General features: G+C 60.9%; 3 protein-coding genes across 9 annotated transcripts in view; 1 reads left to right on the top strand and 2 right to left on the bottom strand.

Annotated features, from left to right (window-relative positions):
• Window positions 1-168: 168 nt before the first annotated feature.
• Window positions 169-11,308, bottom strand: ZNF512B (zinc finger protein 512B). 3 transcript variants are annotated; one of them, XM_048222284.2, is made up of 17 exons: window positions 11,230-11,308; window positions 9,210-9,335; window positions 8,749-8,891; window positions 8,252-8,380; window positions 7,470-8,128; window positions 7,161-7,384; window positions 6,975-7,046; window positions 6,730-6,876; window positions 6,442-6,566; window positions 6,277-6,369; window positions 5,994-6,092; window positions 5,740-5,910; window positions 5,420-5,614; window positions 5,078-5,179; window positions 4,722-4,784; window positions 4,056-4,154; window positions 169-3,740 (listed from the first exon to the last, which is right to left on the bottom strand). In XM_048222284.2, exons 2-17 carry the CDS (start codon window positions 9,331-9,333, stop codon window positions 3,489-3,491), a joined length of 2,697 nt encoding a protein of 898 aa, XP_048078241.1. In that variant the 5' UTR covers window positions 9,334-9,335; window positions 11,230-11,308; the 3' UTR covers window positions 169-3,488. The 3 variants fall into 3 exon arrangements, with proteins under 3 accessions (XP_048078241.1, XP_048078242.1, XP_026359724.1); XM_048222285.2 differs by having other exon boundaries at window positions 8,749-8,828; XM_026503939.4 differs by lacking the exons at window positions 8,749-8,891; window positions 11,230-11,308 and having other exon boundaries at window positions 9,210-9,289.
• Window positions 11,309-13,582: 2,274 nt separating this feature from the next.
• On the bottom strand, window positions 13,583-19,738 carry SAMD10 (sterile alpha motif domain containing 10). 4 transcript variants are annotated; one of them, XR_008959308.1, is made up of 6 exons: window positions 18,309-19,738; window positions 15,938-16,119; window positions 15,689-15,860; window positions 15,181-15,321; window positions 14,828-14,984; window positions 13,583-14,339 (listed from the first exon to the last, which is right to left on the bottom strand). XR_008959308.1 is itself a non-coding variant. In XM_057312408.1 (5 exons), the coding sequence occupies exons 1-5, from the start codon at window positions 18,550-18,552 to the stop codon at window positions 14,962-14,964; spliced, it is 762 nt and encodes a 253-aa protein (XP_057168391.1). In that variant the 5' UTR covers window positions 18,553-19,738; the 3' UTR covers window positions 13,583-14,961. The 4 variants fall into 4 exon arrangements, 3 of the variants coding, with proteins under 3 accessions (XP_057168391.1, XP_057168392.1, XP_026359739.4); XM_057312408.1 differs by having other exon boundaries at window positions 13,583-14,984; XM_057312409.1 differs by having other exon boundaries at window positions 13,583-14,984; window positions 18,313-18,511.
• Window positions 19,739-19,823: 85 nt separating this feature from the next.
• Window positions 19,824-22,225, top strand: part of PRPF6 (pre-mRNA processing factor 6) — a 45,783-nt gene continuing 43,381 nt past the window's right edge. The window contains exons 1-2 of one of the 2 annotated variants that reach the window (XM_048222254.2): window positions 19,824-20,035; window positions 21,645-21,813. In XM_048222254.2, the coding sequence (XP_048078211.1) occupies window positions 19,965-20,035; window positions 21,645-21,813 (240 nt within the window). In that variant the 5' untranslated portion in view covers window positions 19,824-19,964. The remainder of the gene's footprint in view (window positions 20,036-21,644; window positions 21,814-22,225) is intronic. The other variant, XM_057312407.1, reaches the window with a different exon arrangement.

Raw genomic sequence — 22,225 nt, 5'->3', positions numbered from 1 at the left:
TCGCTGGCGCACCCCGCGAACTACAAGTCCCACAAGGCCGTACGGCTGTGCATGCCGGGACTCGTAGTCCGGCCTCCTCCCCCGCTTGCGGGGGGGGGGGGGCGGGTCTTCCACGAGGAAGGATTCCCACCCAAGAGCTTTACCACAAATTCAGCCGCACAAAGCCCCTGGAAAAAAATCAATAAACATTTATTTGATACAGTCATATTTAATACATACAGTTGATGGCCCACCCCCACGCCACTTGGGGCCGAGGAGGCCGGGACGAGGACCGGGGACAGATGGTCACAAGGCGGGCAGGGCCCGAGCTCACCGCCAAAACATCTTGCAAATAAACACTTTGTAGATAGAATATATATGTATATATATGGTTACAAGTGATAGCTGGAACCTCTCTTTCAAAATGCACTTATGTACGGAGAACTGGCATTAAAAAACCCAAACCAAGAAACCCAAAGCACAGGACGTGTGGCTGCCAGGCCAGAGGTGCTAGCCAGGCCCCCTGAACCCCAGGCCTCCAGGGTACCTGAGGCCTGAACTGGACACACCGGGACAGCCCTGCCCTCCGTGGGTCAGGGTGCACCCGTTCTCTCCCTTCCGAACCGGAGGGACAGGAGGGGGGCTGCGGCTGGGAGGGCCACTGGTCACACCAGGACACACCCTCATCTGCCTTTGCACAAGCAAATAAAGTGCACCCTATTTTTGTGTGAAGTGTCAGCCCCTTAAGTCGGCCCTCTCCCCTTCTCAGGGCAGGGTGGGGGAGGGGGTGGGCTGGGCCAGAGGTAGATCTTCAGAAAGGGACCTGGCATTGTGCCCTGGGCTTGGGTCTTGGGCAGTGTCCATGCCCACCATGCCCTGGGGGGTCTGCCACTCCAGTCCCTCTCATTGAAGGTGTCAATCAAAGCCAGGTGGTTACCTGGGCTGAATTCCCACCAGAGTGGGAGGTGGGCAGATCCCGCTGAGCCCCCCAGGGCTCTGCCCCCTTTGGAAGAGGGCTCTGCCGACCAGCTCACCACTGCCACTCACCAGAGCATGGGAAGCAGGAAAGGAAGAAGGGAGAGAGGGGTCCGACCCAACAGCCACGTTTGGCAGCAGCTCCCCACACCCACTTGAAAGACAAAGAAGGGGGTTAAAGTGCTAAACATCAAGTTACCCAGGACCCCACCTCTTCCCACACATCTCAGCGGGGTTCCCAAACCAGGGACCACCTGTGGACTTCAGGGGGTGACCTGGAAACTCACCCCCCAGCAAAAAACCAGCCCCCCACTCCGCAAGGGCCGAGTACCTGAGAGGCTGGGGCGGGCGGCCGTCCCCAGCAGAGGTGTTGAGGTCCAACCTCCTCCAGCCATTGGTGACAAGGACAAAATGCACCTAGGGCTCCTGCCAGCACCTGCATCCCCTCCCTGCCCAAGGCTGCCCCTGCAGTAGCTGCCTGATCCCACCTCTGCCTCCACCAGCTGTATACCATAGTGACACCCAGGAACACAGAAAAGAAAATCCTTCTGCCCATGCAGTCCAAAGCCCTGCCCACGCTACCCTCCCTTGACCTTTGACACTGGATCACACCCGTCCACCCACGCCTCTACCCTTTGATCAAATTAAGGTGTGTGTGATTGGGGGCAGTCCATGTCTCGACACCCCCTCCCTAGCACACCAGGCCAGGGCTGCCCAGGTCAGAGCCTTTTGGGCAAAGGAAGATGCTGGAGACAGGCAGCACGACATGCCCCAAAGGCCCCCCTGGAACCTGTCTTCCTACTGCAGAGCTAGGAGAGCTGAGCCCGACTGGGAGCTGGGAGCCCCTCCTCTCCTGGGACTAGATGAGGACGGGAGCTGGGGTGGGGGGGCAGAGACATGCCTAGTCAGCACTGCCTCCCTGAGCAGGGGAAAGACACCCCCTCAGCCCCCAGATCCACCGTCGGCACCAGGAAACCCTTAGCACCAAAATGTCAGATTGTTGTGTTTTTGTATAAAAAACAGAATAAAAAAAAGGTTGTTACTTGTCACAGCAACAAGACTGGCATCCACTACACCCAGGAGACACACGCACACGGGCAAATATCAAAATTCACATCGTCCAGGATCGGCAAGACCGAGCCCTCAGCCCACCCCCACCCCCCAGTGGGAAATAGCCTCTGTCCAAACCCAGTAGCTCTGAGTATCCTCCCCCTCCCTACATGGCCAAAGTTGGAAGGTGGGGCCCAGGGAGGAGACCAGAGGCAGTGTGGCCACCTCCTCTGGGTGCCCTGAACTCCAGCCTGAACCCTGGTCAACCTGCAGACCTAGCCATCCCCTTTGGGGCCCAACTCAGAGCTGCAGAGCTGCCAACACAATGTGACCTTGGCCAAGCTCCCTCCCTGGCCTTCAGCTCTCATATCAAAAGACCACACAACCAGAAACGACAGGGCAGGTAAAAAAGGGAGAAGGGGACTCCCATGGGAGCCTAGCCACAAGCCAACTCAGACCAGCAGACAGAAGGCTGATTCCCACAGGAATCACTCCTCAGAGCTGGGCCTCAGTTCCATACCCCACATACCTGTGGGCCCCAGGTTGACCCTAGAGCCTAGACTGGCCCATGCCTAACCCATTGGACTGCCCCAACCTAGACCAATGGCATTAGCGAAGCTGGAGATTGGAGGCAAAGCTATGCTCCACGTGGCCCCCTTATCCCCTGCTCCTGCCGCCTTGCAGGTCAGACCAGAACCCTCCCCTCGCCCAGGCAGGGAGCACCCATGGAGACGGGATGGCAGACAGTCCCCTATTAACAGGGCCACCTCCACCCACCACGACGGACAGGGGCCAGTGCGGCAGAGGCCCAAGCACAGCAAGGGTTGCACAGGCAGGGGAAGGTGGGCCTGGAGAGGTAGAGAACAGAAGCAGAGGAACCAGAGGCAGAAGGACAAGGGAGGCCACGGTGGGGCAGGCTGTCAGGTCAGCACGGTAGCAGTCAGACTCAGGGTCTGTCCTGGGAGGTAGCTGGGGGTGCTGGGGTCCAGTGTTGGGTAGAGAGGTGAGGCTGCTCAGTCAGGTGCCCTCATCAGCCCAGAACCATGGGTCACCAAGGACCCCCAAGCCTTGGGCCTGAGAAAGCAGACGGGGCATGGAGCTCACATGGTGAAGGCCATCTGCCTGCCCTGCGCTGCCCCGTGGCCCTGAGGCCTGAGCTGCAGACCCTCCTCCTGCCTATCCAGGGCCCCTGACTCTGCCAGGCCCGTCAATGTCCCTCCACACTATTGCACTTCTGTTGCTGCCACAGGCCCTCCCCCAAGGAACCCCACCCATGTGTGCCCTGCACAGCCTGCACAGGGGAAGGGCCACCTTCAGGAAGGAGAGAGGGGCTGGCTGCCTCCACTGGACAGATGAATAGGCAGGGGTGGGGGATGGAGAACTGGAGGGCAGGAAGTGCTGGAGCTAGCTACCCCCACCCTCAACAGAGTGGACTTGCCGTCCAGTGTGGGGACCAGGCCCCACCCACCTGCCAGCCACCACGCTCACTTCTCAGGAGCCTTGCTGGCTCCCACCTTCCGGCCAGTGGAGCCCCGGGCCCCCCTGTCTCTGCCTCCTGGGGGCCAGTCGTCCCGACGAGGGGGCATCTTGGGTGCGGGCTCCTCAGGGGTCCGCTCCTTGGGCTTTCGGCCTCGCTTCTTCCCGCCCGCCAGACTCTTCTTCTCCTCCTTCTTGGGCGCCAGTGAGTCCTGGCTCCTATGTTTGGGAAGCGGGTCTGCCGAAGTACGAAACCAGTTCTGGAAAGAAGAAAAACACAGTGCAGACCCTGGGACAGGAGGGTGCTGAGCACTGGGGCTAGGCAGGCCACTGCACTATGGTGGCCGAGCAGCAAAGCGCCCACCCAAAGGGGTATCTCCTACTCAGGCTGCTTGGGGGGGGGGGGGGCACCCAAGCTTCTCTGCTCCTCCAAGGAAGCCAAAGCCCCTCTGAAGGGAAACCACCAGATCTCTCAACTTTGGCTGCTCACTCAAAGGCCATACAAGCCATCAACCCACCACTCCCACTGTGGCCCAATCCCCTGCCAGACCAACAAGGCTCTCAGCCCATCCCACCTCTGCATGGGTCTTGAGGATGTGATATTTGACGCCACTCTCAGAGCTGAACTCCTTCGGACACAGCAGACAGCAATACTTGCCCACTAGGTGTTCTCCCTGCAAGGCACAGGGCAGGCTGGCCTCCAGAGGTTGGATCCCCCCCCCAACCCTTGGAAGACCAGAAGCACCATATCCGACCAGGGCACCTGCCCCTCTGCCTGCCCCTGTGTGGCTACAGGGTCCGGGAAGCCACAGCTCATCTGAATGGGTGCTCAACACCTGGACTTCAGAGACCCATGAGGCTTCTCTGTGGCAGGACCTTGGAGTTGCCCCCACTAAAGGAAGGTAAAGGATGTAGAGAGCATGGGAAGAGGCAGGTGCCCCGGGGGAAGGGTTGCGGCCTTTGCTTGAGGGCCCTTCACCCCAAGCCCAGGTCAATGGGCCTGCTTACAGCCACACAGACAAGGAGCTCCTGTGGGCAGAACAACTTGGTGCTGACGGACTCATGGATAGGGCTGGAGTGCCCTGGGTAGGGTTGGCCATCGGGCACTGGCCAGTCCCTGGGCTCATGGAGGAGCCTGCCCCATGGGGGTAGGGTCACACACTCAACGTGTGGGGCCCTCTAGGGGTTGGCTGGGCACACCGAGTACCCGCCCCACCCTGGGAAAGGGCCTGGGGACTGACCTTGCTGCAGCTGGCGAGATGGGCCTTGAGGCCAGACACACTGGAGTAGATGGCTTCACAGCACTGGGGACAGGAGGCAACCATGGGAGAGGGCCTCCCAGCAGATGCCCCCGCACAAACATACACGCACTCCTTGCCCAGAGGATAGGGGGTTTCTCTGGGGTAAGTGTGGGACTTGACCCCAGGAATCCTGGGGTAAGGGCAGACTGGACCTCTCCATTTAAGGACCCTGCAGGGGCCCAGGGATCACAGATAGGCTGGTCACTTGGAGGCCCCCTACCCAGGGCCACACCTGGGCTCTTTGTCCTTGAATCCCTGTGTCCCCACACCCACCCCACCAGCCTGCCCCAACTCACGTCATTGGGGCAGTTGACGTGGCCTTTCTCCTTGACTTCATTCTTCCATGCCTCCAGCAGCTGGGGGTTGAGCGTGGGGAGGCCTGGCCGAGTGTAGTTGAGCTGTAAAAATAGGTGTGCACCCAGGTGAGCCCAATGGGGGCTCCCAAGTGCCAGGCCAGAGCTGAGCCCAGATACCCCCAGTTGCTCTAAGGACCTCATCTGTGCTCTCCACAAAGGGGAGATTTGAACCTAGACAGTCAGCCAATGGCCCAGGTCACAGGGGCAGGGCCGTCGCAGGGGACCCCAAGCTCAGTCACGTCCTGCTCAGAGATGGGAACTGGGGGCCTGGCGGCAGCTCACCCGGGCAGTCTCAGGTACCAGGTCGTCCTTCACCCGCCGCTTGGTCCAGTCTCGAGCCAGTTCATCCTCCGCGATCTCCTGCAGGTGGAATACGGCCACCTGGGCTGACGTGCGGCGGATGCGGCCACTGGGGGTCCGCTCCACCCCCAGCAGGTCCTCAGTTTCAGGGGGCTTGTCCTCAGGCTCCTCGGGTGGCTGCAAAGCAGGGAGGCCGCGGTGAGCCACAGGAGCCACGGGGCATGAGCCACAAACACAGAGGCTCACGATTCCCCACGCACGTGGTCCCCAAGAAGGGAGGCCCCAGGCCACGGGCTGCTCACCGGGGCCGTGTGCTCTGAGCGCATGTGGTAATCGTGTCCAGCCTTGGAGCGGTAGGTCTTTCCGCAGTGGGTGCAGGGAAAGGAGGGGCTGTCCACCTCACAGGGAGGCTTTCCACAGCGTCGCTGGTGGTACTGGTAGCCCATGAGGCTGGAGAAGGCGGCCCCGCAGCCCTGGGGTCGGGCTTGGGTCAGTGGCCGGCGAGAGGCTGGGCCTCATCCCACATGTGTGCCTCACACCCCGCCGTCCCACTGACCTCCTGCGGGCAGCGCAGCCTCCCCATCTGCTTCAGCACCTTGCGCAGCCGCTCCCGTTCCTCCTGCTCGCTCCCCTCCGAGGCCTCAGCGTCAGAGGGCTGGGGGCGGGCCCAGCCTTAATATCCCCACCACCACAGGGCCCCGCCCCTGCCCCGGGGTCAGGGCCACAGATGTCCAAGGTCAGGCATGGGAACCACCGAGCTCTGCTGCCACGCGGTCAGGGCAGGGCATGCAGGGTGGGGTGGGACAGACTGGGCCGGTGGATGGTGGGTCAGGGCGTACCTTGGCGCTGTGTTCAGCCATGGTGTGGTAGTTGAGGCCGGCCTTCGATTTGAACTGTTTCCGACAGTGCTGGCACTTGAGAGCGTCCTGCAGCTGCACATGCATCCCTGTCGTGAGATGCTGACTCTGGGCACCTCCCCACCTGGGACCCCGGGGCAGCCTTACCTTCTGACACACGTCCATGTGCTTCTTGAGCCCCACGAGGGTCTTTCGGGTGACCACGTTGCAGGTGGGGCAGACGGCCTCCCCCCGTTCATGGATGGCCCGCTGCCAGGGCTCCTCAGGGCCACCTGTGGGGCAGGGCCAGGGCCTCAGGGACCGGTGGGGGCTCCCGGACGCCCTGGATGCCAAGCACAGGACCCGCGGTCCATGCTCAGCCCCTAGTCCCTGTGGTCCAGGATCTGCCCCAGAGTTGAGATCTGTCCTGCGCCCGCCTCACGGCAGCCCCCGCACCTGGAGCTGGGTGGGCCGTGGGGGGCGGCACTTCCTTGCTGACAGTGCTAGCAGGAACCAGCGCCTTCTTCCGCACGTCCTCAGGGCCCGGCCCCTCCTGCTTCTTCGCACGGTGCATGCGGGATTTGTCCTCCGCCTTGGCTAGGCCTGGGCGCACACACACAGGGGAGGGCAGCTGTGAGCCAACGGTGCGGTTACACGTGTGTGTGCATCCACCCCAGATGCCCAACTGGCCAGGGCCCTACCTTTGAGTCCGAAGGTCCCTGAGATGGACGGCTGCTCCCCTGTAAACTTCTTGGGTGTTTTCTGTTTCCTTCCTGACTCCGGGCAGAGAAGACAGAGGCCAAGGTTCTGGTCAAATAACCACCGGGAGGCCTGGGCCAGCGGATGGCTATCCCACCCCAGTCTCTGCCCCCCAGCTCTCCTCTTACTGTGCTTTGTGCGCTCCGCTCCCTCCTCGGGGGACACAGGGCCTGCGGCCCTCGGTGCTTCCTTGCTCCCCAGTAGCCTGCTGCCCAGAGAGGGGGGGCTGCCGCTGGGGTCTGTGCTCAGCTGGAAGGCCGAGCTGTGGCCCGTGGTGGAGGGGCTGTACTCCCCGTTCTCTGGCCTCGCCTGCTTTGGCAGGACGGGGCATGCATCCAGGCCGTCCGCTGCCCTGCAGGGAGCAGGCAGGTGAGGGGCAGGAGGGCCCACTTTGGGCCCTGTTACCACCTGCAACCCGGAAGGAGACCCCCCCGTACCTTTTCTTACCACTGCTCCTCCCTGTGGCACGAGGGGTTTTGTTCTCAGACTTGGTCAGCAGCACCATTTTGCAAGGTGGTGTGTGTCTGCTGATGGCAATGGGCCTGCTGACCGTCACTGGCTTACTGACCACAATGGGCCTGCTGACTGTCACTGGCTTCGTGACTGGCACGGGTTTCGTAACCGTCACAAGCTTTGTCATCGGCACTGGTTTGTTGATGGTCACCGGTTTGGTCACTGGCACGGATTTGGTGACTGGCACTGGCTTATTGAGAGTCACTGGCTTGGTGACTGGCACAGGCCTGCTGACTGGCACAGACTTGGTGACTGGTATGGGTTTGGTGACTGGCACAGGCCTGCTGACCGTCACTGGTTTGGTGACTGGCACAGGCCTGCTGACCGTCACTGGCTTGCTGATGCCAATGGGTTTGCTGACACCCACGGGTTTGCCAATAGTGACAGGTTTGCTCACTCCAATGGGCTTGCTGACCCCAACGGGCCGGCTGATGGTGACCGGCCGGCTGACTGGTCCAGGCTTGGGGGCAGGCAGGGGTCGGTCCATATGGTTCCAAATGCGGTGCTTCTCCAGCTGGGTCTTGGAAGTGAAGGCAGCCTCACAGAAGGGGCAGGGAAAGGTCAGCCTTTCTGGGATGGCACCCTGAGGGGAAAGGGCAGGCATGGGGAGGGCAGCCTGAGGTGACTGCCCACACAGACCCTATGCAGGCAGGTAGGGCAGGGTGGGCCCAGGCCTCTTCCTCCTCCCTACCCCACGGCCCCTTACCCCTTGGCACCGCTGGTAATGATACTTGAGCCCGTAGATGCTGGGGAATTCCAGCCAGCACCCTGAGTTTGGACACTTCACCCTTGAGTGTGCCTTGAATTCGTCTTTCCACTGGTTCATCAGGGAGAGCTGGGCATGGAAAAGGCGAGGTTGCTGACCCCTCAGCCAGCTGGGCCTCTGCCAAGCCAAGCCCCAGACTCAGCACCCTCCCCAGGCCTGCAGGGCAGACAGGTGGCAGGAGCCCTTCCACCTCAGGACTGCAGCAAGATTCAGGCCACTCCAAGCAGTGACAGTGTACCAGACCTGTTCTAAAAGCCCCACAGATGTGGTCCACTAGGTCCCAGGCCACACCATGAAGCCTTAAGGCATGGAGCGACCCCTCTGATGCAGGCTGGGATGGCCTGGGGCTGGATGTGTGGCAAGCTAGCTAAGGCAGGGGGGTGGTCTTGACAGGCAGACCCCAGCATGAGTCCCACCCCAGCCTTCAGGGAGCTCACAGGAATGTCTCGGAGGGCCTGGTTCTCAGCTTTTGGACGCCCCTTCTTCTTCCCTTCGGTCCTGTCACTGGCTGGACTTCCTGGGTCAAAGCAGAGTGGGGCCTGGCTGGGCATTGTCTGCCCACCCCGGACCACCGGCATCCCTGCAACACATGATATGCCAAGACTTGGAAGCTGTGCTTCCCACAGCCTCGCCTGCCACCCGGGGGGCTGGTCAGGCCTGGAGTAAGCCGCGCTTCCCCCATAGTAAAGCATGGAGAGTGGGAGACTGTGGTCAGCCTAGAACAAGAACCCAGGGCCCCAGGCTGCCCCCACCCTGGGAAGGCTCTCAAGAGCCCAGGCAGCCCAGCTGGGTACCTAGGAGATGGACCACTAGGGAGCTGGGAGCCGGGGAGGAGTCCCACACCCAGCACTGGCTGCCTGCGATCGCCTGGAGTTGACCTTGGTCTGACCCCTCTTACCCAACTTTGGTGGGTCATGCAGCACAGGAAGTCGGACCTCATTCCGGCCTCCATCCTTCCCAGGTCCACTCTTGCTGGACCCTGGGAGCCGGCGTCCTCCTCCAACGCAGAAGGGATCAGTCATCTCTGCAGAGCAAGTGGACAGACCCGTGAGGCCTACCAGGCCTGAGTGAGAACTTGAAATGGGCTGGCCCTGAGCCCCACCCCCAGACAGGCCCCTCTGTGGCTCAGGAGAGGAGAGCCTGCCTGCTTGTGTATTTGGCCACATGGGAAAGTAGATGACTGAGGCTTCTGGTTTAGGGGAGGGGCTGCCCAGATGAGGTCCCCCCAGATCATCCAGGAGACACAATAATCTTGGGATCATCTGACCCTGTCCTGAAACCCTCATCAGCTCCCACAGACTTCCTCTGTCCCCAGACACACAGTCCCAAAGAGTACCAAGAATCACACCTGCTACTGGGCTAGGGGTGGTCCCTAGAGAGGGAGAGTGTTCAGGAGGAAAGAGGTCAACAGCAGCCCTCCCAGGGGCCAATTATGACACCAGTATGGCTGCTAGCTCACAGGCTGTGCTGGCCCAGGACCTTGGGACACCTTTCTCCACAGCCCCACCCAGACCAAAGACAATGCCACCCTACCTGGGTGGGCACCCCTAGATCCTTCTCTCCAGGACACAGATGGAAGATGGCCAAGATGGGCACTGAGGGCCCCCAGCCTACTCCCCCACTTAGCAAGTTCCCCAGGGGGTGTGGGGGGGGGCAGATCAAGGACCGAGCACCCTAAGGCAAGCACCTGGTTCTGGTCCCTATGCCAGCTGAACCATCCTATCTGACCCTCTTCTCAGCCTTGTCTCCAGCAGGAATCCCTCAGCCAACTCTCTACCTGGCTGACCTCCTCCCCATCTCCATCCTCAAAAGCCTCTCTATCCCCCACCTACAGGCCTGCCAGCACCACTCCTCCAGAGACCACCAGCCACTGGCCACATGAAATACCCCACTACCCAAGGCTGGGCCTCCATAGGCCTGTTCTGCTGGGGGATCCCACACCCTGAGAGCTGGGGGGAGGGACTCTGAGCTCAGCCCTACTGGATGCTCCCACAGGGATACCCAAGGCCACAGGAAAGGGACTGGGGACAGTTGTGTGGGCAGGGGGCCCCTCCTCTGGCAGTGCCTAGAGGGGGTCCAGAGGCTGAGGTCAGAGGTAAGGACAGTCACTGCCCGCTGCCAAGGGGGTGCCCATATCCTAAGCCTGGGGGGAGGTACGGGTTTGCGTGGGTCTAAACAAACTTCTCCCAAGTCCTCACACGGAAACTTCTAAAGGAGACCTGCCGGCATCAGTCACCCCAGCCCCGTGATGACTCCAACAGCCTGGGGTGTGGGTGCCTGCCAAGAACCCACTTTCCAATCGCTCTCCAGCTTGGGTGGAGAATTCAGAGTTGGGGGACTGGGGCCAGGGCTGCCCTAGGAGGCAGACACCCTCTTTTCATCCAGGACCTGTCACTTGAACAACAGGAGGAAAAGGGATTCCACACTGCTGGAGGGCCCAGCAGGGTCACAGAGGTGGGACCCTCGCAGGGGGGAGGGGGCGCCACAAGCAACGCTGGCGGCAGGACCGCGGCCCAGGCTGGGCGCACGGATGAGGCTGGCTAGGAAACGCACACCTGGAGGCTGGCCTCGCCACCCACCTGTCACCTGCAGCCGGGGTGCGGGGCCCCAGCCTGGGCCCGAAAAGGGCCGATCGCGGGCGCCGGGGGGGGGGGGAAGGGGGGGCGAAGGCAGTGAACCAAAATGGCGACTTTTTCTGGAGAAGGAGGAGGCAGGAGCGCGGCGCCGGCGCGGGGCGCGGGGCGCGGCGCTGGGCCGGGGGTGGGGGGGGCGGTCCAGGCGCGGCAGGGGGGCGGCGGGCGGGGGCTCCGGGCCCGGCCCCCACCCCCCCCCCCGACCTGCTTGCTGGGTCAGGGTCGGAGACGCGGCCGAGCGAGGGCTGCTCCGGGGTCCGGCCCGGGGCGCGGCCGGCTGCTTACCTGCGGCGCCCAGCGGGACAGCGGCCGGGGCGGGGGCGGGGGCCGGGGCCGGGGCCGGGGCGCTGGGCGCGGGGCGCGGGGTCCGGGCGGCGCAGGCTGCGCGCCGCGCTGCGCACATGCGCGCTCCCGCCCCTCCCACCTTTGACAGTTTTACTGTGGGGGGGAGGGGGCGAACTCTCGCGGTATTCCTGCAGCCGCTCCGCGACGGGGAGGAACGGGTTGGGGGGAGGGGGCCCATCGGCCCGGCCCCCTCTCCGGGCTCTGGACTCCGTCGCTTCTGTGGGCTGGGGCTCCAGTGCAAAGTGGCCAGTTATGCCACCCATAGGGCAAGAGGTGTTTTTCAGGCAGTGGGGTAAACTGAGGCACTATAGGGGTTCTGGGAACTGCCCGAAGCCCAGAGTCAAGGATCGAAGCGACCAGATGCCTCTAGGCGCTGGCTCTGGGAAGGTGCAGCCATGGAGACCACCGTCCTCTTGGAGCGGAACTCTCGGCCCCGGGAGTCTTGCGCCTGCAGAGCAGGACATGGGTGTCTTCCAAGGAGCCCTGTGACCACCTCTGTCTGTGGCCACACTCGGGATTGCCTGGCTCCTAGCAGTGCTGGGGCAGTTTGAGGCCGTGGGCCCTATTGGGGCTACTGACCATTGGGCTAGCCTTTGTCTACTTGGGGCAGGGGTGACTCTAGACCAGCTGTGCTTTGCTCCAGGGTGCCCCAGAACCCGGGCCTGTGAGGGCACCCCAGGATCAGGTCTGGGGGGAATGGGGCACCAACCCTACCAGGACTTGGGAATAAATGAAGCAGGGGAAGAGGTACTGGTTGGGAAACGGTTACAAGGTGCACCGCCTTCTCTGAACCCTTTCCCACCCCCCCCCCCCAACTCCTATTCCCACTCCCCCCTTCTGTCTACCCTGGAACAGGTTGGGTGCATTGCTTGGAGACAGGGCACAGAAGGTCAGATTGCGGTCTGTCTCTTCTCACAGGGACTTTTGAGACCTGCTTCTCTAATGGCTGGCACAAAGTGCTCACAGAGAGAGGGGTGGGGGCCCTCTGTGGAGGGTTCAGTGGGTTAGAATTTCCCTTGGAAATCAGAGCCAGAGAAAGGCCCATGTGACCCCAGGAGGAAGAGCGAGGGTCCTGTCCTTCCCTTACTGACCGTGCCAACACTGGGGACAGGACATGCAGGATCTGTGGAGGGGTCAGCGCATGAGACGCAGACAAGTCTGTCATCTTTCCCCACGTAAGCCTGCATGTCCGTGTGTCTAACACATCAGTGCCCGTTGGTAGGTGTGTGTCTGAGTGACCATATGCGCTGGGCTGTGTCCTGCGTGGACATCCGATGTCAGCGTATGTCTGTGTGTCCTGTATTAGGGGAAAAGGATGCGTGTCTGCATGTTAATCCCCGGATGACTAAACGCAAGGTGTGTGTGGGTGGAGGGAACTCTGTATCTTAGCAGATGCGTGTCCAGGCTACAGCATGTCTGGATGTCAGGGCCTTGTCTGCAGTGGCCCCAATGCTTCTGTATGTGAGGGGATCATACCACCATCCTTGTGTGTCTGTGTGTCCTGACTCCAGTGGTCAGTTGATGCCCCTGGATTACCATGTGTCTGGTTGCTGTGTGGGTACCTGTGTCCGGGTTGTCGTGACCTGTGTGTTTATGTCAGAGCATTACCCTGTGCAGGGCGCTTAACGGGGGGCCCTCAAAGATTGCCATGTCAAATCCCTGGAACCCATGAATGGGACCTTATTTGGAAAAAATGGTCTTTGCAGGTCTGCTTAAATGAAGGGTCTTGAGATGAGAAGATTATCCTGGATTGTCCAGGTGGGCCTTAAATCCGGTGACGTTTCCTTGTAGGAGGAAGATTTGACATAGACAGAAGGTGATATGAGCACCCAGGCTGGGATAGAGTGACACAGCACGAGCCCAGGAAGCCCTGGGCAGCCACAAGAAGCTGGGAGAGGTGAGAAAGGGTTCTACCCTGTGCTCCAGGAGGCAGTGTGACCCTGCTGGGTTACAGATTGGTGGCCTGCATTACTGGAACAAAACCCGTTTCTGTTGTGTTGAGCTTCCCAGTTGTGGTCATGTGTTATGGCAGCCCCAGGAAAGTAACGCACCTGTGTCCGTGCGTCTGGGTGCAGTCCACAGGGCTGAGCCCAGGATTCCAGCCTCTGCCTCTTGTCCCCACCTGGTTCTGGGGTAAACAGGTGCCGTGTCAAGATGCGACACCACTGCCCCCTAGTGGCCCTGTGGAGGCACCTGAACTGGGCACTGGGGATCCCCTCCTCCCAAAGCCAGGGCCCCAACACCCAGGGCTCTTCTCAAACACCCAGTTGGCTGGAGCCAAACACACACATGGGGCATTTCAGAACCAGGTTTATTTCTGGTCTTTTTGTCAGAATAAAAAAAGCACAAAACAAAGAAGACAAGACAAGAGCATGGGGGCATGGGGGGCAAGACAAAGGAGGGAGAAGGCGGGGGCAGTGATAGGAAGGACCCTCTGCAAAAGACAACATTGTGATGGCACAAGGTGGGCTGGGACAATCAGGGTGGCCAGACAGGACATGGGGGCTTCCTGTATGGGCCTACAGGATGGGGGTCACCAGGCCAGTTGTCCAAATTCCACTCAGGACCTGCAGTAACCAACCTCCCACCTGAAGGCCAGCTCAGGGCACGGAGACGAGGCTGGCGTCTGTCCTCACCTGTCCCTGAGGTTTTTGGAGTTCCCTAGGGGAGTGGGAGGGCAGAGGAGCGAGAGGGTGGGGGCAGCCAGGACTACCCTCACTGTCCCTCTGCTGGGCAGCACCAGTCCCAGACCTTGGGCCCCCTGGCCCACGGAGTGGTTGCTCAGGTGCCACCTGGGCCTCTGGTGGGTGAGTGTAGGGAACGGAGCCCTCAAGACAGTCTCTTCAGTGAACTCGGATTTTCCCGGGAAAGGGGCAGTGAGAGTACACCGTGCCTCAAAGGCAGCCTCCACAGACGGGGGAAGAGCAGGGCTGCACTCCCAAACCCAAAGCCAGGACATGGCTGAGCCGAATCCTGGCAATGGGGTCCTCATGGTGCTGTGTTAGGTCTTGGGTGCCTGAGCAGTCCCCAGACCTCTCTTACTTCAGTTCCTGGGAATAGATGGGGGTGTGGTGAGGGTCTCCGAAATCACGAGGGAGAGTTCTTGGTGGGGCTGCTGCTGCTGCTGACTATCTGGGTGGGGCGGGGGGTGGCACTCGCCAAAGGGAGCCTCCAGGGTTTATCCCACCTGTGCCGGCAATCCTCTAGGTGCTGGGTGAGGGTGTAGAGCTGGACAAATGGGCAGACAGATAGACTTCTTGCCCTGGGGGAGGGCAGGATGCCCAGAGGAAGTGTGACTCAGCAGGCAATAGGGGCACGGACATCAGTGTGGGTGAAGGGAATATAAATAATAAACAGACTCCCTGGGAGTCTAGGGGTTAACCAGACCCTGCTCTGGCTCCAGATAGCTGCCCCGCATGCTGCCAGCAGCACCAGAGTGGATTTGGGCTCAGGTCCTGGGAGGAAGGGCCGCACCCATGCAGCCCCCACCTGCTCACAGCCCAGAACGCACAACCAGAGATGGCAATCCTGGTCCCACCTGTCCACTGGGCTGGGCTCAGCCCCTGGCACCTCTGGCGGGGTCCGAGAGGGGCTGTGTGCCAGCTCTGCATCATCCTTGCCACAGGCTCTGGTCACAGTGCTGGGGTCTGGGGTTCAAGCCTCAGGCAGCAGCTAGGACGTGTTTCCGAAGGAGGCTACGGGGTGGATGGGGGTTAGGAGCGGCAGAGATCTCTGGCATCTTCCATTCTACCCCGGGCACAGGACAGCCCTTCCTGTTGTCCTACGGCTGCCCCCCTTGAGGTCGGCCCACCCACCCCACACTTGGGCCTTGCAGCCCAGCCTCTCCCCCACCCCCATGCCTCTCTGGCACTCCTGGCTCCCCCCACTGACCTTGGCTGAGCAGCTGCAGGCTCCGCCCCTCCTCGCGCACCTGCAGGCGTAGCACCTGCTGCAGCACCTCTTGCCGCTGTGCCTCCTGTGCCAGCCCCATCCGCTGCAGTTTCTCCCCGTTCAGCCGCAGCAGCGCCCGGCCTGAGAGCAAGGGGGAGAGGGGTCGAGCCAAGGTCAACATCCAAGGGGCATCCAGAGCCGAGGCAGAGAGAAAGGGGAGGGGGACACAGAGAGACTCAAGGACGGAAAAAGGGGCGGAGACACAGAAAGAGATTCAGAGAGACAGGGAAAGAGGGTGAGAGGCAGCGGAAAGGCAAGGGCGGACTGAGCCCGGGCAGAGTCCGGGCAGAGAAAAGCCAGGAGAACAGGGAAGCACACTGGGAAGACCGACGAGACAGCCCTGGAAGGAGAGGCTGGCCTAGGAGGAAACAGAGAGGGGACACGGGCAGGGTGGGGGAGGGGGGTCCTTACGCCCCCCCCCCCTCCCCAGCCCGGCCCCCAAGGGCACCTGTGATGGCGTGCTGGGAGAAGGCCTCCACATAGACGAGGTAGTTGTGGGGACAGTACTTCTTGAGCCACTTGCACACGTCCTGCTGACTCCACAGGACCACAGGCCTTGTCAGGCCGCCCAGGGAGGGGCTTGTGTGGTACAGGCCATAGTGGTCCGAGTACAGCCGGCCCTGTGGAGGAGATGGGTAGCAGCTGGGGTAAGGTGGTGGGAAGGGCAGGGGCTGAGGTGGGTATGGTGGATGGTTACCTGGGGGGCCTCTGTGCCAGGCTGCTGCAGGAGCTTGACTGGTCGGCCGCCAGCGGCCCTCTGGCTACGGGAGTCGTGCCACGTGAGGCTGGTGCCTGGTGTCCGAGGCAGGTGGCAGGGGATGCTCTCAGCAGACACTGTGTGCTCCAGGAGGGTTCGACAGAAGCTGAAGTGTGCAGTGGCTGCAGAGCATGTGCCCGGTCAGAGTGGTCAGGGGCAGGACCAGAGGGTCATCTCTCTGCAAATGAGCTCCCTCTCAGCCCATTTTCCTTCCAACAAAGGAGAGCCACCTTCCCAATGAGAGGGTCCCAAACCCCCAAAGGTAGAAAGGAAGCATGCAAGAGCTGTCTTGAGTACCCCAACCCAGTCCAAAGATGAATTGGGAACATCTTTCCTCTTCTGACTGCACCGTCCATACTCTGGGGAGCAGGATGGATTCTGCTTAGATTAGAGAGACAATGTGCACACCAGGGAACATAAGACTTACAGCCTGGTGAGGGGCGATCCTGATACAGGCCTGATGTCACCCTTGCTTTCGGCTGACGCATGCTGAACCAGACCAGGGTTCAGGGAACCCAGACCAGGGAACTAGATCACACCCCTATGTCCTGGGAGACCCTGTGTGATGGCGAGCCTCTGAGTATGGTGCCTGCCCATCACCATTGAAGGCACCCAGTCTCTGCAGCCATACCAGCATTTGAGACTTGGCTCCTGCCCTGCTGTGCTCACCTGCCAACCCACCAACAAGGAGCCTGAATGAACTCTGGGCAAGCCGACAACCAGGATTCCTGCCCTTTCACCTGCCATAGGGCCCTTGGCCCAGGACAGCTCCTGTGTGTGATGGGTGTCCAGCGGGCATGGGCTGCTGAGTGCAGGTGTGCAGGGCCCAGCCATATGCTCAGGGAGCCACAGTGACACCTTGTGCCCTCTCTTCCCACACACACTTCATTACACTCCTCAAGTTGTAGTTTCACTGTCATTTCTGCCTTTGTTGCTCACATGGGTCACAGGAGGGCAGCCACCTCAATGGTCATCTCCTAGCCCTTGCACAGGTCTTGGCACACAGGAGGTGCCCAGAAACATTGTGGATGGATGGGTGGATGGAGAAAGGCTCTGTGTGGTGTCCACAAGTCAGTAGAGCCCTGGGGAGAGGGAGGAAGCTGGGCCCAGGCTTGCCCTCATTTTACAGCATCTAGGTCCCAAGTCAGCAGGCAGAAACGGGTTCTTGGCCAGGGCCCTTGCCTCACTGACTCTCAGCAGTAGAATGAGAGACCCTCCCTCCCATGAACACACCCCAAGCCCCCAACTGAGGGTAGGGTTTGGCGATGTGCCCAGGAAGTCTCAGTAATGGGAAAAAACCCATTACTCCCCCCTCCTTCTATCCCTTAAGTTTCCTCGGATTTAGCACCCCCTCTTCATTCTTGCAAGTTCCCGCAATTGAATGACCCCAGGTGACTCTAAATTTGCGGTCCAGGGTCAACAGAGGGTGCGGCTGGTGTGGTCGCTGCCCCAATGCGGCTTCTGATATTGTGGGAAAGACTTATTCTAAGCTGGCATCTTTCAGGGCACAGCCACTTGGCCTCACATCGCAGGGCCTCGTGGAGCCGGGCCGGGCCAAGGCAGGAGCTTGAAGCTGCACCGCGAGCGCTGCACCTGTCCAGGTCCAACAGGGCCCCGCCCATTTCCTGCCGGTGCTTGGGGAAGGATCTCCGTCTTTCCGTCTGTCCGCCCGTCGTTCCGTCCCTCCCTCTTAGCCCCAACGTTAGAATTCCAGCATAAAATGGGGCGGGGGCGCCCAAGCCCGGCTCTGGCCTCGGCTCTCTCTCGGCCCACTGCAAGAGCGAGGGAAGGAAGGGCGCGCAAAGGAAAAGGTGACCGCGGGACGGTGCCAGCCTAAGGACAGGAGCCCCGGCTGGTAACCTCCTCCAAGCCAAGGGTGCGGTTATCCCCAAGGCCTGAGGCCACCCCCCAGCTCAGGACAAAGACACCAGGGACCCCGTTCCTCCAGGACGCGCCCCCCACTCCGCGCCAAGCCGCTGCTTGGAGTCTGCCAGATCCCGCCCCCGTTCCTCTCGGTCCCCGAGCCCCCAGCCCGCGATATCTCGGCGCCCTGGTCCAGCCCAGCTCACCGTCCACATCCTGATGCTCCCCGAAGCCGGCACGCACAGCCCCGGCGCGGCCTCGCGGGGGGCTCAGCTTGGTCCTTAGCTCCGTGAACATGGGGCCCAAGGATCCCGGGCCCGTGCACACGCCCCTCGCCGGGCGCAAGGCGGCCCGTGTGGCCGGCGGGGAACGCGCGCCGCTGCCCCGCCCCAGCCAGCCCCGTGCCCGAGCCGGTCTCCGCGCCCGGCGCGTCTGCGCGGCGAGGCACCTGCCTGTGAGCCCTGAGTGCCGGGCGCGCTCCGGGAGCTCCGAGGTGTGTCGGCGGCGCGCAGGTCTGCGTATGCAAAGGGTGTCTGCCGGGGTAAGGGGCCATCTCGCACACCTGGGCATGGCTTCAAGGACGAGCGACTCTGTGGACCTTTAAGGGATCCAGACGTCTGAAGGGGGCTCTGAGGCAGGGAAATAAGGAAGCGATCTTCCCCGCGGTGAGGGAGGGGGCAGGAGGGGAGCATCCTACCTGCTCCTGGAATCGTCTGTCCACTGGGACGCAGGGTCAAGCGCCAGACCCACCCCTCTCAACCACTTCCTTCCATTCTCCTGCCTCAATTTACTGACTCACTCCTTTATTCACGCGTTCTCCAGACCTCTGCAGAGGTCTCTCCCTCAAATGGGCCCTTGCTTCCCTAGACCCTCTCCTAACTCCCACCACAATGTGAACTCCAGGAAGACAGCCAGGCAGAGTCTCTCCCCTTCCCTCCGTAGGGGGAACCTGACTCAGTGCCCAGGATGTGGCTCTGAAAGCGGTTTGCTGGGAATGGGGACGAGAGAGAAGCTCCAAGGAGGCTGCCGCGGGCAAGAGGGATGTGTTCGTTCCAGGCCCGCACTGAAAAGGGCTAGGGTGGGCTGGGGTTGCCCGGTTCAGGAGGCCAGACTTGCTACCAACTGGGTTTTGCCTGCTCTGCCAAGAGTCTGAATGCTCTCCCCAGTCGTATGTGGGGGCCAGAGGCTGTCCCACAGTAGAAGGAGCAAAGGTACACACAGAGATACAGAAGTGTACGCAGAGTAGTCATGTGTGTCCACCTAATACATGAGCACAGGTCATCTCGCTAGTATCCAAGCCCACGACACACTCAAGCAGTGAATGCACGGAATTCACCCACGTGCCGTGGCCACGCATGCCCACGCACCGAGCTGTTCCCGGCGTATCTCCTACATTTACTTATCTTCGACACTTAGCTTTCTGGGGGCTGCGCCTCCACCCTCCCTGCCAAGGTCGGGGTTTGGTGGGGGCGGCGGGGCCTGTACGGGTGGCCCGTGCTTGGACTGCACGCCGCTCAGGAATCCGAGCGCTGAGAGCTGGAGCCTGCACACCGGCTGTCCGCAGCAGACAGCTGTGCGGCTCCGCTCAGACGTGTGACGCTCGGCCCCGGGGCGAAGGGCGACGTGAATGGCTAGGCCTGATGCCGCGGCGTCCTTGGCGGTTGGGCTGACTCAGACAGGGAGGGGCCCATGGGTCCCTTCGTACAGGCGGGTCTCCTCGGAAATGCGTCGGAAGCATGCAGTAGGTAAAGATGCCCCAGGCTCGGCTCTGAGGTCCTGCAGGGTTTCTGCAGGATGATGTCGCTCCTGCGGGTCCCCAGCAGGGCCGCCCGCACACCTCGCCACGCTCAGGCGCCCCCGCGCATGCGCCTCCCACTCGCCCTCGCCACAGCCGCAGCCGGAAGTCGCTTTTCAGGAACTTCCGCCCAGGGTAGGCAGAGTGGGCGGGGCTTCGTGCGGTCCGCGAGCTCTGCTTCCGGGGCGCGGGTGACGCAGGTCCCGCCCGCTCTTCCTGCTGAGAAGCTGGGGTCGTCGGTGGTGTTTTTTTGCCTCCGACCGCGGCTTGCGTCCCGTCCCCTCTCGGCCCCTCGTCATCACCGGCGCCATGAACAAGAAGAAGAAGCCGTTCTTGGGCATGCCCGCGCCGCTCGGCTACGTGCCGGGGCTGGGCCGGGGGTGAGGCCTGGGGCGAGCCGCGCTCGAGCGGGGGGGGGGGGGGGGCGGCGGGAGCGGGCCGCGCGCGCTTGGGGCAGGGGCGGGGGGCGGGGGGCGGGCCCGGGCCACACAGTGCTCGCTACCCGCACTTGTCCCGGCTACGCCGTCGGTTACGGGCAGCTTGCGGCCGGCGACGGGGAAGACGAGGAGGACAGGTTAGGGTCGGGGGCCGCACTGTCTGGAAGATAGTGCTGGCCTTGGCTTACTGCTCGTAGGAGGAGTGCTCTGGGCTTAGGACCGAGCGGAGTACCAGTGCTGCTTGCTCCCGAGAAGATGTGAGACTCGGGCTTGAGCCCGTGTTTGGTCTCTGAGATGCGGAGTGAGTGACTCCTCGAGCTCAGTTGCGAACTCCGTGGCTACTCTCCCCAGGCCGGGCAGACCCCCCCACCCGCGTTTGAAGCGTGAGCGATCTTTCCCTGTGCTGTTGGTCGTCATGCACTGCGTGTTGGCTCGTGTGAGGCTTGGGACCCGGTCTCCCGTGCCTGGCGCATAGATGACTACCATAAGTTGTTGAATAAATGAGCAATCATCTGTCATTCTGTCTGGTCATTCGTTCAGGACAGGTATTGGGTTTCCTTGTGGGGGTGTGGTGTTAGCATCTGTGGGGAACACGCAGTCTTACTTATGGACACCGTCTTCCGAGGACCTGCAGTTTACTAGGAGACGTGAGAGATTTGCATTATTAAGTACATAAAAAGAAACAGATTTAGAAGTTTGGGGCGGCAGCGATCAGGGAATGCTTTATGGAATGGTAGCATTTGAGCCCCATTTAGTAGAAGAGCTGCACTTAGGGATGTAGAAGTGTACCCTTAAAGGAGAAGCTGACATTTCGTGTGTTGGGTAGTTAAGAAAAAAGGCCTGGTGTGGAGAAAGATGAGGGACTCTCAAGGAGTCTGTGTGAATAGAGTGTGCAGTGAGTGGGGTCAGAGGGGCCAGAGCTGTAGGAGAGACAGAGTGCTGTGGTCAGAGCTGTGCTGAAGCAACAGGAAGACTAGACTAGAGGCAGGGTGGCTAACTTGGTTCCCAGCTGTGATGGTAGTCAAGGTTTGGGGAGGATGGATTTCAGAGGTGGACTCAGAACTTGATGGCTGGTAGGGTGGAGAAGGAGGGCGAGGGAGGCAGACCTGATGCCTTAGTGCTTGCCGTGGTACTTGGGATGGCCCTGCAGTCATCAGCTGAGGCTACCCAGGGCTGCTGCAGGATGAGCACAGAAAAGGAATTCTGATTGGGTCGAGTTGGGTTTGAGGGCCTGGTTGGATGTGCGCTGGGGGAGATGATCAGCTGGTTGTTAGAAATGGGAGGCTGGAAGTTGGGAGGAGGGAGGTCTGATCCTCTGGTGAATCTCTCAAGGAGAGCGTGGGGTGGTAACCTCAGAGTATGTCAGAAGGCTTCGCACCTGAAGAGAACAGGCTTGTAATGGTTGACAGCGCAGCGTGCCTCTTCATCGCTCCCTGGATCTTCGGCGGTTTCTCAGAGATGTTAGAAAAAGAGGTGTTAAGTGAGGACTGTGGAGGGAAGAACAAAGGAACAAGGTCACCCAGGTAAATGGGTGTCTTGGGGTCTCCTGCAGTGCCACTGGTTTTACCACCCGGTCAGACATTGGGCCTGCCCGCGATGCAAATGACCCTGTGGATGACCGCCATGCGCCCCCAGGCAAGAGGACCGTCGGGGACCAGATGAAGAAAAGCCAGGCTGCAGATGATGACGATGAGGATCTGAATGACACCAACTATGATGAGGTGACCTATGGTGCACCCCCAGCCAGTCTCCAGGAGGGCTGACCAGCTTCTTAACCCAGTGCGCTCAAGAAGGCCGGCACGTCTAATATTTCAGCCTGCTCACAGGGTGTCCTTAGCAGAGTGGGAGAGGGGGACAGGGAATCATAGAAAGAAGTGTGCATTTTGTTGTCTCTTCAGGAGAGATGTGCTTGCATTGGGATTTTGTCTCGGCTGGTTCTTAATGATGAAAATTCTTGGTGGAATTGGTGATGATACTTGATTTATTTTGTCTTAATGCGTGCTCTCTTACTTAATTAGTTTTTGTCAATTGAAGTTTTCTTCAGATGTGTTCCTCCAGATAGAATTTTTTGCTCAGAGGAAAAGAGTTTTAAAATTTCAATTCTGGAATGATTTTAAACTTAGGGAACTTGTA

Source organism: Ursus arctos, unplaced genomic scaffold (genome assembly GCF_023065955.2).
Source record: "Ursus arctos isolate Adak ecotype North America unplaced genomic scaffold, UrsArc2.0 scaffold_16, whole genome shotgun sequence".
Taxonomy (NCBI): Eukaryota; Metazoa; Chordata; class Mammalia; order Carnivora; family Ursidae; genus Ursus; species Ursus arctos.
The sequence above is the reverse complement of the archived record's forward strand: the minus strand, read 5'-3'. Positions and strand labels throughout refer to the sequence as shown.

Excerpts from the sequence above, each read along its gene's own strand:
- ZNF512B (XM_048222284.2), bottom strand. The coding sequence starts at position 9,333 with ATGACTGATCCCTTCTGCGTTGGAGGAGGACGCCGGCTCCCAGGGTCC. Across the intron at positions 8,129-8,251 it reads ATTACCAGCGGTGCCAAGGG|GGTGCCATCCCAGAAAGGCT; the intron begins GTAAGGGGCCGT and ends CTTTCCCCTCAG. Across the intron at positions 5,615-5,739 it reads GCTCAGAGCACACGGCCCCG|CCACCCGAGGAGCCTGAGGA; the intron begins GTGAGCAGCCCG and ends CCTGCTTTGCAG.
- SAMD10 (XM_057312408.1), bottom strand. The coding sequence starts at position 18,552 with ATGCTCCCCTCCTGCCCCCTCCCTCACCGCGGGGAAGATCGCTTCCTT. Across the intron at positions 16,120-18,308 it reads CACTCAGGGCTCACAGGCAG|CCACTGCACACTTCAGCTTC; the intron begins GTGCCTCGCCGC and ends CATGCTCTGCAG. Across the intron at positions 15,322-15,688 it reads CTCCCAGCACGCCATCACAG|GCCGGGCGCTGCTGCGGCTG; the intron begins GTGCCCTTGGGG and ends CCTTGCTCTCAG.